The sequence below is a fragment of the Atta colombica genome, unplaced genomic scaffold, assembly GCF_001594045.1.
Source record: "Atta colombica isolate Treedump-2 unplaced genomic scaffold, Acol1.0 scaffold144, whole genome shotgun sequence".
Classification (NCBI taxonomy): domain Eukaryota; kingdom Metazoa; phylum Arthropoda; class Insecta; order Hymenoptera; family Formicidae; genus Atta; species Atta colombica.
Window position 1 is genome coordinate 17,734 of NW_017259233.1, and position 15,245 is coordinate 32,978.

Below are 15,245 nucleotides of genomic sequence, written 5' to 3' on the forward strand. Positions count from 1 at the left end.
GCGTGCGTGCGTGCGTGCGTGCGTGCGTGCGTGCGTGCGTGCGTGCGTGCGTGCGTGCGTGCGTGCGTGCGAGCGTGTGTGTGTGTGTGTGTGTGTGTGTGTGTGTGTGTGTGTGTGTGTGTGTGAGTGTGAGTGAGATAAGCGAACGTGAACTCAATTGGAAACTATGACAACTAGAATTTTAAGTCGCGAAAAGATGAAAAATGCGTTGGACGCATTTTTTTCCATATATGGAAAATAAATGATCAAATCTTAAGCGTCCAACGCATTTTTCATCTTTTCATCGTGACCCAAAATTCTAGTTACTAGTTATCGTATTGTCTTAGTTATACCTACGCGAACTCAGGAATGTATCAATCATGAAATTTGGATCCTCAGGTTCATCGCCGAGGAATGGTCTCCCTGCAGTGTCACCTGCGGCGAGGGCGTCAGGCACAGAGAGGTGCGCTGCAAGATATTCCTCGAGTTCAGCCAAACCATCGCTAAACTACCGGACAGTCAGTGCTCCGGCCCGAAACCTGTTGAAACGGAGAAGTGTACGATGGAGCCGTGCGGTTTGCTGGAGAACAGCTTGTCCTACAGGATCGACACAATTGGCGATAGCGGATACGCCGAGTCGAGCCTAACGGATTCATACAGTAGATCATCATCCGGTAGTTCCGGCGGAAGCGGATACGACAGCAGCATCAAGGTCGCCCCGGGTAGCGACGTGCAAACTACGTATTCATGGAAGGAAACTGGCTATACCCCCTGCAGCGCGACATGCTTAGGAGGTAACAGTTCGGACAACTATTGTTCACCAAAATTGCTTTGATAATATGCCCGAACAGATAAGAGGCCGAGCTCTATTGCTCGAGAAATCCGCGTTTCAAGTTCTCAACTTTGTCACATATATGGATTTTAAATGATGAACAATTTCCACTTAAGTTTGCATCATGCCAATGAACAAATATTTCGTTCGAGAAATCATTAAATTAGCCCTTGATACAAACGATTAGATTATATCTTGCACATTTTATTTGAAATACTAGAAACATTTAGCAGTCTCTTCTTTTCCTTTTTTTTAATACTATTTTATAAATACTTTTATTAAAGTATATGTAGAATCATTTAATTTTTGTTTACTTGTCAACAGTAAAAGTAATAAAACAAATTAACTCGAGACACAACGATTCATTGTGTGTATAGTAAAGGTCTGGAATATTATTGTGTCCCATACAGCAGAAATATCCGAAATACATCATAGAGATATCCTAAAAATATCACATATCCCAAATATAGCTTTATAGGATTCCATTACTCTATGACGTATCTATTGCGTGAAATGAAAATATTTGCGAATTCTTATTATCCCCGAATAAAATTTTTAATGTCATATATCAAGATTTCACTTGTTTCATATCAAGTTTTTAGACAAATTTCAAGAATCATTATTTTTATTAATAAAGTACATATAGAGTAACTTCGGTATATATGCCACACTTATTAAAAATTTAATTTATTAAGTAGTTATTTACTATGTTTAAAGTAAACGAACTATATCAATAACTTTCTACTATTATAAAAAAAATATTAGAAATATTTATATTTCGTATTAAAAAATGAATTTTTTTTTAAACTCTTGTAGTTTTAGCATAAAAGTGGGATATATGACTACTCATAAGCAGAAGGGGGGGAGGTATGTACAGTTCATGAAAAATTTACAAATAATGCGTATAAATAAGACGTAAAATGACACAATAACTTAAAAAATATGTTTACATGTTTTAATAAATAATAAGAATGATAAATATGTATATGAAGTAATAAATAATAATTACAATCTTTCCACATGTATTACAAGTGTTATGACATGAGGTACATATGTCAAATGTGTTTATTGCATTTAATGCACTGAATTCAATCTGTGCACTTTGTATGCTTTGAACATAAATTCCGTCTGCTAAAAATGCTGTATATCTCAAACAGGTGGAACATACAAGACAACAAACTAATCAAAGAATACAAGAGCAAAGTACTTGTATTTTGTCATACAATGCTTTACTATTCCTCTATACTCATGTATCACGAAATAACCACTAAGTCTTTTGCACGTCCTACAGTAATTATTTTATGCAAATTATAACTTATGATTACTTAACACAGTAATAAATCGATTCAACTCACAATAATTTTATTAATATTAACCTTTATCAAGTATGGATCACTAGTGACCGAGCGATTCCTGTTCGTGCAAATTTCTTTGAGTGTTTCAGTAATTATATTACATTTTATTATTTTTCAAAATGAAGTTTCAATATGTTCTTATTCTAAAAAGTTTAAATTTATTCTAAAAAGTTGAAAGTATGTTGTTAAATTTTTAGAGATTTTTTTTAATTATTTTGAATAGATAAAAAAAACGAACAGATCTAGTGCAGCCTCACGTTTGCATGAATGAGGCATCAAACCTGGTATCTTGTACGATAAGAGTTAACAGTAAGAAATTGAAATCATAATATAATATTAATATAACATAAAGGCATGTAACAGAGTAGTTACGAGTAGTTAAGAATGGGGGGAAAACCCCCATTCTTTCTATTTTTTCTGACTTCTTCGGCGTAAATCCTAACGCGGCGTATTTGCCGAAGTTACTCTATACATTCTTTGATAAAAAAAAATATGCACATATAAATAAAAGGACTATTATTTCGGAAACGATGATAGATACCATCGGAATAATGCCACAAGACTATTTTCTCTTGACAAGACCGAAAAAGATCTTATAGATCGAAATCATATCTATCATCGTTATCGAGAAAATAATTCCTTGGAGTGAAATCTCCTTCTAAGAAATTTAGAGAGTTTATTTAAGGAAATGGACGGAATAAGATCGGACCTAATTACTAGAGTCCGACCGAAACTTTTGTCGAAACTGAATCGAAACACTTGGCTATATATCAATATCAACCGAAACTGAAATCAAAATTAAAAAATACGAATCCTATAAAGGCCATATGTATATGGTAGACACATATCTTATATTTTTTCTTCATAAATTTATTCAAACAATAATTAAATTTTAGTCGAAATTAGAAATCAAAATTTCGGTTGTGTCAGTTTTGGTCAAAGAATATATTGGGAGTACAAATTAGTTCGATCCGTTTCTCTAAAGATAGCTTCAACTGTTGTAAATGATTCATAGTGATTTTGGCGGTTTCAAAGAGGTTAAACATCTGCTAATAATATTCAGTTTATTGCTTTGAGTTTCATACAAAAACTTTGATTTTTACTGTGTTTGAAATGAATTTTATATTAACCAAGCAGCATTTGCGAGAGGTTTTGATTTTCTGCTTTAATTGGAAAAAAGTGCGGCTGAAGCCCAGCGAATGCTTGTCGAAGTTTATGGTTTATTTATGGACATTGCTCCAACTGATAAATCATGTAGGTAATGATTTCGACGTTTCAAGGATGGAGATTTCAACGTTGAAGATAAACCTCGCTCTGGACAGCCAAAAAAATTCGAAGAGAAAGAATTAGAGACATTATTCGAAGAAGATTAGAATCAAAGCAAGAGGAGCTTACAGAATCATTGGGGGCTCAACAAGCCGTTTCTGTACAATTGAGAGCCATAGGAATGATTTAAAAACAAGGAAATTGGGTGCCTTATGAACAGAAAGAACCGAGAGACATTGAAAGGCGATTTTTTACTTCCGAACAGCTGATTCAAAGACAACAAAGAAAAGGTTTTTTGCATCGAATTGTGACTGGAGATGAGAAGTGGATATTCTACGATAACCCAAACAAGAAAAAATACTACGCTAAGCCTGGTCAATCGTTGCCATCGACCTCAACATCAACATCACGATTGAACATTCATGGTTCAAAGATGCTCTGTATCTGGTGGGACCAAAAGGATCTTGTTTACTATGAGCTGCTAAAATCGAATCAATCTGGCAATTCCATTACGGGCGACAATTGATTCGTTTGAACTGTGCATTGCGAGAAAAACGGCCGGAATACGAGCAAAGACATGATAAAGTTATTCTTCTTCATGACAATGCTCGTCCTCATGTCGCTAAAGTAAAAAAATATTTGGAAACGCTCAAATGGGATGTTTTACCGCACCCGCCGTATTCTCTCGACATTGCTCCTTCTGATTACTGGTTATTCTGAAGGATGTAGCAAGTTACCGGTTCACTTCTTTTATAAAAATCGAAAATTGGCTCCAAAATTGGATCGCCTCTAAAGACGAGTTATTTTTTCGAGATGGAATTCGAAAATTGCCTGAGAGATGGGAAAAAGTAGTAGGCAACGACAATACTTTAATTATCTGTTCATTCATTTTGTTTTGAAATAAATGCACAAAAAAACGGACCGAATTAATTTGTATTGCCAATAAATATTTCTTCATAAACATCATAATTATTGAAACAATAATTACACATTTTAAAATTAATGTGTATGAAGAAAAGCTGTATGATTTTAGTCGAAACTGATACGTAATGAGTGTTCGTTTCAGTTTCGGTGAAAGTTTCAGTCGAACTCTACTAATTTCAAAATCTTGATTTTAATAAAAATTAAAATAACTTGTGTGATACTTTTTTATTATATTGTACACAAATGGATATCAAATGAATTTATGTAATATCTTTAAGAAATTACATGTTACAATACTTTTCTATTACGATCACTATTATACATATAAAGAAGCTAATTTCCGAAAAAAGAATCTAAGTAAAATTGTGTCTTTATTTTGCCCATCCTCCTCAAATAAACTCAAATAGACTCAATTATGTATTTGCTATATTATAAATATTTTATTATATCCATTAGTAAAAACACACTTTCCGCACATTTTATTTACAGGTATATTTTTTAGTATCCTTGAATAAATAAAACGATTTAATAACTCCTGATAATTTATTCTTTCTAATTTTCTATGCGATAGAAGAAAGATAGATATTTATAAACGAGATAGAAGAGCATTGTGTAGTCTATCACAAAGTCGATATTAATCGTTTATTGAATAGAATTAGCGAAATGAATTTAACTCATCGACATAGCCCTTAATTAGCCCGGCAAAATCGTGCTGATGTCATTGTGCAATTAACAGCGTTTGAGGTATAATCATATTAAGATTATTCTGTGTCGACTAATGCAATACAAATGAACAAGAACATACGCTCCGGACGGATTATCTATCGTTTATGAATCGCACATACCGATTTTACATATGTTTCAATTTCTTTCTAGGTGTTCAAGATCTTATTATAAATTGTGTGCGAGACGACACCGGGAAAACGGTGATGCCACTTTTATGCTCCACGGAAACGAAGCCAGAAGCGAGGATACGAGTCTGTAATGATCATCCATGTCCTCCAAGGTAAATTAGAATTCTGCGCTATGATTAGTTTAATGCCTAAATATTAGAATATTATATAACTTCATGTTACATAATAATGTTTAATTTGCTTAATTGCTAAGTACCTTGGGATTGTTTCTTATAGCTAATAAAAAAAATATAAAGCCAAATAAGTTTGACCACAAAATTTTGTGTGTTTTAATTTATCAAATTATTCAATATTCATTGAAAACAAATTCTGGATTGTTTACATCTTATTAAATAGAAAAAAATAATAAACATTCAAAATAGCTATATTCAGCTTTGATACTAGCTTTAAAGTGCTTTGGAAACGATCTTTCCATGGATAAATTCTCCCAAATAGACACTAGAGCAGTCTCCATTCAGCAATCAATGAAAATTTTTTGATACAGTCTTTTTAATATTTAATAAGATAATATTTAATATTTAATAATAATGTAACTAATAAATAATAAATAATCATACATCTTATTAAATGTTAAAAAGATTTCAATAATTCCAGAATTTAAATATACTAGGTAACGCAAACTGAATATCATTTGTCGACATTTTGATGTTAAAATGATGTCTTCATATAATGTTGATATCAAAATAACAATATAACACTTTGTATGTACTACAATGAGAGCAAAAAGTATTCGTACAACGAAATTTTTTATAAAAAGAAGTCTTATTTGTAAAACATAAAACATTAATTAGCAATTTTATACAATAAATACATTTCTGTTCTAACATGTACAAATGAACTTCGCATGTATTTCTGATATTATAAGCTAAATTCCTTAACTGTACGTAATATTTTTTGAGCATTCAATGAGCAACAATGGATTTTTTAATTTTCGCTTATTTTTTTTAGATAATACATTTTCTATAATTAATATCTTTTTGGTATATATAATTTTAAGAAACAGTCTATTTACAGTCTATTTTATATTTCTTAATCTATTAGGTGTACAACTTTGCTTTCGTCGTTTCCCTATAGATGGCTTTAGCGGTAAGTGATGGTCAAAATAAATATATCATAGACGTCATACAATAAACTTGGGCATCTGTCAACATAACCCCATAGAAACATTAGTCGATTTGTATCTGCATCATAAAGTTATTCTCGATTGAAAATGTCAGTTTACGAGCCAAATTCTTGTCATTTGGGAGATTTTAATTTTTTGCTTCAATATGAAGAAATCTGCGGCCGAGGCTCAATGCTCTCAAATACTCTTATGAGGCCGCTATTAGTGAAAGAACGTGTCGTGAGTGGTCTCAACGCTTCAAGAACGGTAATTTTGACGTCCAAGGTCATGCTCTGTATTTGGTGGGACCAGCTCGGCGCAGTGTATTATGAACTGTTAAAACCGACTGAAACAATCACAGGCGATCGGTATCGAACACAATTGATGCGTTTGAGCCGAGCATTGAAAAACAAACGGCCGCAATACAACGAGAGACACGATAAATGATTTTGCAGCATGACAATGCTCGACCCCATGTTGCGAAAGTGGTCAAGATATACTTGGAAACGTTGAAATGGGAAATCCTACTCCATCCGCCGTATTCTCCAGACGTTGCTCCCTCTGACTATCACTTGTTTCGATCAATGGCACACGGCCTGGCTGACCAGCACTTCCTTATGAAGAAGTAAAAAATTGGATCGATTCGTGAATAGCCTCAAAAGATGACCAGTTTTTTCGACGCGGGATTCGTACGCTATCCGAAAGATGGGAGAAAGTAGTAGCCAGCGATGGACAATATTTTGAATCATAAATGTATAACCAGTTTTTTACAATAAAGCCTCGAATTTCGGGAAAAAAACGGCGGAAGCAAAGTTGTACACCTAATATTATTTTATTTTCTTATTTTCAAGTTTTATATATTTATAATTATATTTAAAAATACTTGAATGATCTTTTTATAATATGCCTTACCGTAATTTTGCGAATTGTATGAAATTGAGAAAGTTTAGTTAATGTTACGATGCAATTCTCTGTGCGATCTTTTCTGACAAACGTATGATCGTCTGCGCCCGCAGGTGGAATTATAGCGAATTCTCCACTTGCATGAGCCCTTGCGGTATTGGTATACAGACACGTGACGTTGCTTGTATCCACGAAGTGACACCCGGCACCAACAGAGCAGTGACCGTTCCAAATTACATGTGTCCGCAACCACCGCCCGCCGATAGACGATACTGCAATGTACTGGATTGTCCTGTCAAATGGAGCACAGGCGAATGGGGAAAGGTATATGTTTGTACACGTTTATATAAGGCTTCAACAATCTCGGGGAAAAAGCTCTTTTTTTGTTACACACGAACTCTTTTGTTATATTCGGAACAAAATAGTGATATAAACTACTTCTCCCTCATTCGTACAAAAAGAACATAAGAGAATCTACTCGATATAAAGAGGCAAAAATTTCTTATTTTTATAGAAAAAAATATTTTATAGAAAAAATCATTAAAAAATTTAATCATTTTAAGAAAATTATGTATATACAAGAGAGAGAAAGTATTATGAAACGTTATTTTCATTTAACAACGATATATGTAAGAGATAGATTAATGAGAGTAAAGCACTGTAAACGTTGCGCAGATTTATATGTATAAAAACCTCTTTATCGAGTAAACATTTCGACTCGTTCAAGTCTTCAGCACAATCAAAAATCCAAAATAAAATTCTCAGTATGAGAAACACTCCAGTCATCTCAGCGTTTTCAATCACAGTTAATTAGTCAAGTGAAATTAATAATGATAGATCAACGATCATCGCCATTTCTCTCTAATTATAAACAATAAAATGGAATTAGATAGATTAAATATAGTATTTTATGTAAGAAAAACTGAAATAATTCATCTCAAGGATCCGAAATTACTTAAAAATTAACTATAAAATATAAAAATCCGCAATTATTCCAAATATAAAATTTTCACGAGTATATGTGAAAATTGCAGGTCGTCTTACGGGTCAAATTTTAAATGAGTTCATTAAAATAAAGATATACTTTCCTTATAGGCTTATATTAAAGTTACATAAATTTAGATGATGAATTCAATAACAAAAAATATTATTTATAATATCGAGATAGTTTTACGGATGATATATGAAGTCTGTGTGTTTTATAATTCATATTGACACGTTATATATATATTCAATATTGACGTATAAATAATATAAAATGATGTTCTATATCTGATTTTAAATTTAATCCGTCTTTTGCTTTTTTATGTATAATATTAATGAAATTAGACACTTTTGCATATATAAAAAATAGTTCGGTATCTGATATTCCTCCAATTTGTCCTATCAAAATTATTATAATGCATTCTATGTTTAATTATTATCGAATGATTTTGCGTATTTTTTAAATATTATTTTGTGCTCAGATATTCTGTAACTCACGCATCAGCCTGTTTGTCCGACATAGACGCATCATTACAAAATCGCAATCATTACAAAAAATCTTATAGATTTGTCATAAGACCAAGACAATCATAAGATCAAACATCTTCCGTACTTTAATTATTGTGCTTTAATTATTGTGTTCATTTTATTTACGCCAACAAACGTTGGTTAGTTTTACGTTCAAGTCTTTAATGATGTTTCTAAATTTATCCGAAATTGTAAGTATATCTACTTGTGCGTGTGTGTGTGTGTGCGTGTGTGCGTGCGTGTGTGCGTGTGTGTGTGCGTGCGTGTGTGCGTGTGCGTGTGTGCGTGTGCGTGTGTGCGTGCGTGTGTGTGTGTGTGTGTGTGTGTGTGTGTGTGTGTGTGTGTGTGTGTGTGTGTGTGTGTGTGTGAGTGAGGGAGGGGGGAGAGAGAGGGAGAGAGAGAGAGAGAGAGAGAGAGAGAGAGAGAGAGAGAGAAACAGATTAACAACCTACGGTGGTTTAATCCCCAACTATATGTCTCGTTTCTTAATTTACATGTCCAAGTCACCAGTGATGTTTTTGACTAGATGATTTGAAACAATCCGTTACGTGATTTACATGTTTAATTACACGATTTCATTATGCAACTGTGTGACATGATTTTTTTCCAGTAGGGATGTCTTCAAGTTTCATTGAGATAAGCCTTAAAACCTTGTTTATTATTTAATAAGTAAATATTTGGCAAATTTTTCATGTCATGATAGAGCTATAAGATCGTACTAATAGAAAAATACGGGATATTTTGAATTGCTTAATTACAGAAGTAAGATTTGATCGTAAAACCGTAAGGCGTGGAAATCGTAATAAGAGATATCCAAAGTATTTCTAATATGAAATAACTTATGCTCCTATGTCATAATGAAAATCGTTGCTAAAGTATAAATGTTATTGTACGATAATAAAAAGAACAAACTTATAAAAAGGAATGAACATCGAGTACCTATTTCTGCGATGCTTGCTTTCAATTACCGAAGACAAATCCTGGGTACAATGCATCGCAATTTTCACGCACGCTGTGTCTGTTTGTATTTTAGAAACATTACATAAAATTTTTTAATTGCAATACTGATGTACTTTGCATTTTATTATCAATTTCTAAAGAGGGCATCTCATATTAGGAGCACAATTTTTTGTAATTTACTCTTTTTATATTTTTTTAAAAAAATAGAATTTAAATTAAATTTTACATAACATTATCTTAAAGTTTATTAAATTCCCTTTAAAATGACCTACTATTTTTATAAATTTTGCCTATAGACTTTTAGTATTTATCTAAAATGAACTCATAATCTTGGGACCTTTCCTATATTAAAATATAGTAAAATTATAAAACTAAAAAATGTATATTAAATTATTTTCAAATATAAACTAAAATGTGTATTTAAATTATCTGTTGGAAATTTTAGAATTTGAATTATCTAATTGCAGCAGTATATTCTATATAATTTGATTTATATATGTAATTGTAAGTACTCTAGGAAGCATGTTTTAAAAATTCTAAACTTCTTTGATCTAAATAAATAATTTTAGTGTTCAAGAACGTGCGGTGGTGGTGTGAAGAAGCGAGACGTAATTTGCGAGCAGATAATGGCGCAAGGTCGCAAGCAGAGTCGCGAGGAACGCGAATGTCCGGCTCAAAAGCCAGCCAGCGAAAAACCTTGTAACACCAGAGCCTGCCATGACTCAGACTTAAGCTCTAACATGCCACCAACCATCACGAGCCTGAATACCACGTACAATCAAACAGATATCAATGCAAAGGTGGATTTGAAGATTGGCGGAATTGCCAAGATTTTTCAGGGGACACCTTCTATTAAAATTCGCTGTCCCGTTCGAAAGTTTGACAAGTAAGTACAAAATCTATGTAACTGCGAATCGAACAAAATAACTACAAATACAATATTATCAGAGCACAGATCGTATGGACGAAAGATAATAAGGAAATACGAAAATCCAGAAAATATAAGATCAGCAGAAAGGGAGCTTTGAAAATAATCGATATAGTTTCCTCGGACTCGGGAGTCTACGGTTGTATTGGTAAGCGATCTCGCTTGATATACCTAGATTATGCGTATTTCGACACGTTGCTATAAAAAATTCGGTGATAATCCTTTTTAGCGGGAAATTCGCACGCAGAGACACAGTTGATAGTAAAATTTCGTTCCAAAGAGCAGATAAGTAGCGAAGAATATTTACGACTTGGCAATTCCGTTCACCTACAACGAAACGCGAATCTCGATTCTGCACCAGCAAATTCTGGTGAAAGTCCATACACTGATCATGCAGGTAAACATTTTTATTTAAAAAATTATTCACTTTTATGCAATAGAACACATTTCTGTTAAAATCGATCCTTGTTAAAATTGTTGTTAAATGTTTAACATATCCACGTGATAATTTAATAAATGTAACTGTCATTATTTAAATTATTGTATGTTAAAAATAAATCTTGTTAAAAATTATTGTATGTTAAAAATAAATGTATGTTAAAGATAAATGAAGTAAAGATAAATGAATAAAATACATATTAATATAACATATCATAAATGTTATTGGGAGTACAAATAAGTTTCCGCCATTTTTTATCAAAAATTAAGCATTTATTGTGAAAGAACGGTACATAATGTTTTATTCAAAATAATGGTCATCGCTAGCCACTACTTTTTCCCATCTTTCTGGTAGCATGTAGATTTCGCGTCGGAAGAACGCTTCATCTTTTGAGACCAATCATCGATACAATTTTTGGTATCTTCATATGATGTGAAGTGCTGCTCAGACAGGCCATGCGTCATTGATCAGAACAAGTGGTAATCGGAAGGAGCAATGTCTGGAGAATATGGCGGGTGGAGTAGAACTTCCCATTTGAGTGCTTCTAAGTAGGCTTTGACCAGCGCCGCAACATGTTGTCGAGCATTATCATGCAGGAGAATAATTTTGCCTGGAGTAGTAGTGGGCGCATTTTTCCTTGAGTGCTCGGCTCAATCTCATCAATTGTGTTCGGTAGAGAGCCCCAGTAATGATCTCGTTCGGTTTGAGCAACTTATAATACACGACACTAAGCTGATCCCATCAAATACACAACATGAGTTTTTTTCCATGAATATTTGGCTTGGCTGTCGCTGTTGAAGCATAGCCAGATGGTCCCCATGATTTCCTCTTCTTTGGGTTATCGTAGTAAATTTATTTTTCATCATCAGTGACTATACAATGCAAAAAAACCCTTTCGTTTATATCTGGCAAGGAGCATGTTCACATGTGAAAAATCGGCGTTCAACGGCGTTTCTCGGCTTCAGTTCATATGGAACCCAATTCCCTTACTTTTGAATCATTCCCAATGATTTCAAACGATATGAAATTGTTTGTTGAGTCACTCCTAATGTAAGTGCAAGTTCTTTTTGCATTTGGCACGAATCTTCCAATAATGCTTCCAATTCCGCATCTTCGTACACTTTCAGCCTTCTGCTACGGCCTTCTTTGTCTTCGATGTCAAATTCACCGTTCTTAAACTTTTGAAACCACTCACGACAACTTCTCTCACTTAAGGCAGCATCACCATATGCTTCTACAAGCAATCTATGAGCCTCAGCTGCAGATTTCTTCAAATTAAAGAAGTAAATCAAAAGTTCCCGCAAATGACGCTTATTCAGCTCAAAACTCGACATTTTCGTACAAAAAAAAATATATGATGCTGATACAAAATCGTTATATTTCAAGATTATGGTGTTGCCGGATGTCTAATCTTACGATATGTCGTTTTTACATCAAACAATTTTAACTATAGTTTATTATAGTGGCGCTGTCTTTTGCAAACGGCGGAAATTTATTTGTACTCCCAATAATTTTATTGAAAAAATATGTTGTACAATTTGCTTTTACACAATTTGCTCTAGGAAAAGTTGATATATTTCTTAATAATTTAAGTGAATTTTGTTGGATTTTTATTTGTCACGTATTTCAATATCTCATATAAATAATAATTGATATCAAAAAACTTTTTGTCTGTAATAAAGCAAAAGAGGAGAGGGAAGAGAAAATTAGCCTTGAGCCTATCTAGTTACTATATAGACGATTCCAGCAATCGCACAGTACAAAGACACAAATTTTCTATGCTGTTTTATGTTTGAGTTTGATGTAAATAATATTATTTTATCAATGGAAGCATAATTACTGTGTAATTATATAACACCAAAATTGTTTATACATATAAGTAAGCAAACGAATATACTTCTTTACACTGTGTCGGACTTTGACCGATACAATACTATTATACATTTTAATTTTTTCTTCTTATTCGAAAAAGATAAGTTCTTTTATTTCTTTCCATGCTTATTTTGTATTTATGTACTCACATTTATACGAAGTAAATTTACGATGTAACTCTATATCTATTAGGTGTACAACTTTGCTTCCGCCGTTTTCCTATAGATGGCTTTAGCGGTAAGTGATGGTCGAAATAAATAGATCATAGACGTCATACAATAAACTTGGGCATCTGTCAACATAACCCCATAGAAACATTAGTCGATTTGTATCTGCATCATAAAGTTATTCTCGATTGAAAATGTCAGTTTACGAGCCAAATTCTTGTCATTTGCGGGAGGTTTTAATTTTTTGCTTCAATATGAAGAAATTTGCGGCTGAGGCTCATCGAATGCTCTCAAATACTTATGGTGAGGCCACTATTAGTGAAAGAACGTGTCGTGAGAGGTTTCAACGCTTCAAGAACGGTGATTTTGACGTCGAAGGTCATGCTCTGTATTTGGTGGGACCAGCTCGGCGTAGTATTATGAACTGTTAAAACCGACTGAAACAATCACAGGCGGTCGAACGCAATTGATGCGTTTGAGCCGAGCATTGAAAGACAAACAGCCGCAATACAACGAGAGACACGATAAAGTGATTTTGCAGCATGACAATGCTCGACCCCATGTTGCGAAAGTGGTCAAGACATACTTAGAAACGTTGAAATGGGAAATCCTACTCCACCCGCCGTATTCTCCACGTTGCTCCCTCTGACTATCACTTGTTTCGATCAATGGCACACGGCCTGGCTGATCAGCTTCCGGTCTTATGAAGAAGTAAAAAATTGGATCGATTCGTGGATAGCCTCAAAAGATGACCAGTTTTTTCGACGCGGGATTCATACGCTATCCGAAAGATGGGAGAAAGTAGTGGCCAGCGATGGACAATACTTTGAATCATAAATGTATAACCAGTTTTTTACAATAAAGCCTCGAATTTGAGAAAAAAAACGGCGGAAGCAAAGTTGTATATGTAAATTTCGATATAACAATACTTTTATAATTGTTTATATAATTATTGTTATAAAGTTCTATATATAAAGTTCTGCAAATACTATTTAATATAATTATAATAGTTATTCTAAAAACATATAACAATACAAACCTCGGATACGGAAAAAGTTTTTTTATCATTCAGATCAGTAGCTGACATATCCGTTCTGGAGTAACATTAAAAGAACTACGTCTTTTATATAGATCAATGCATAGTCAACAAAGTTCTAAATTTAAAACTGTAAAATTCGTTCAAAAACTTATTAGTTCTCCCGTTAAATATTACGTCAATATTATACTTTTTTGTTATTTTTAATGTAAATGATTGTGTTGTTATTTTTACTTTCTAACATATTTATCTTGTATTAAATTAACACAAAAATTTGAGTTGATTGTTTGGAACACATGAAATGCGTTAAATTTAACAAATGTTCCAATTGTATATTCAGTATCATTATAAATGATTATAATGATAAAAAAATTTTTCGACTACAAAATATATTTTACAAATTTTAAAAATCGTAATAAATTATTTATTAAATAAAAATTATGAATAATATCCATTATTTTTAAAATCTTTATAGATTGTAATCTTAGAATTTGAATTCTAATATAGTCACTAGTTAATAAAATTTTAATAATTTTTTATTTTTAGAATAAAAAAGAAATTAAATCTACTAGATTTTTTTAATTCTAAGCTTACATACAAATGCAGATTTTAAAAATAATGAAAGTCATTAATATTTTTAAAATCTTAAATTGTGGTATTCTTAGAATTTAAAATTTAATATAATTAACAATAAAATTTTAATAACTTCTTTATTTTTAGCTTAAAATTAAAAAGAAATTAAATATATTAGATTTTTAATTCTAAGATTCTTCTATCTTATATTGCAACTCAGACTTTAAAAATAATGGAAGTTATCAATAATTTTTAGTTTCATGCACACGCAACTTTGATTCTTTTTTATAGCAGCCTACGGAAACCGTTTTGATAGCGAGGATCTTAGCCATGAACGTGCGTTTCCTAGTAAACCAACGAGAAAACCACATCAAAAGAAGCAGAAGACCAGTCCCACTCCGTCAGATGCCACGATGATGCATAAAGAGCATACTGTTACCTCTCTCAACCAGGTATGCGAAAAAGCATTCTGTCAAGATTGTC

The 15,245-nt window shown here is 32.7% G+C and overlaps 1 protein-coding gene across 1 annotated transcript in view; it reads left to right on the top strand.

Moving 5' to 3' along the window:
* The window catches only part of LOC108685029 (ADAMTS-like protein 3), a gene marked incomplete at its 5' end in the record, with an annotated part of 54,403 nt that overhangs the window by 14,666 nt on the left and 24,492 nt on the right, over nt 1-15,245 (top strand). Inside the window, 7 exons of the mRNA XM_018189639.1 lie at nt 379-773; nt 5,233-5,362; nt 7,389-7,599; nt 10,317-10,633; nt 10,696-10,823; nt 10,905-11,072; nt 15,054-15,214. Of these exons, the coding sequence (XP_018045128.1) occupies nt 379-773; nt 5,233-5,362; nt 7,389-7,599; nt 10,317-10,633; nt 10,696-10,823; nt 10,905-11,072; nt 15,054-15,214 (1,510 nt within the window). The remainder of the gene's footprint in view (nt 1-378; nt 774-5,232; nt 5,363-7,388; nt 7,600-10,316; nt 10,634-10,695; nt 10,824-10,904; nt 11,073-15,053; nt 15,215-15,245) is intronic.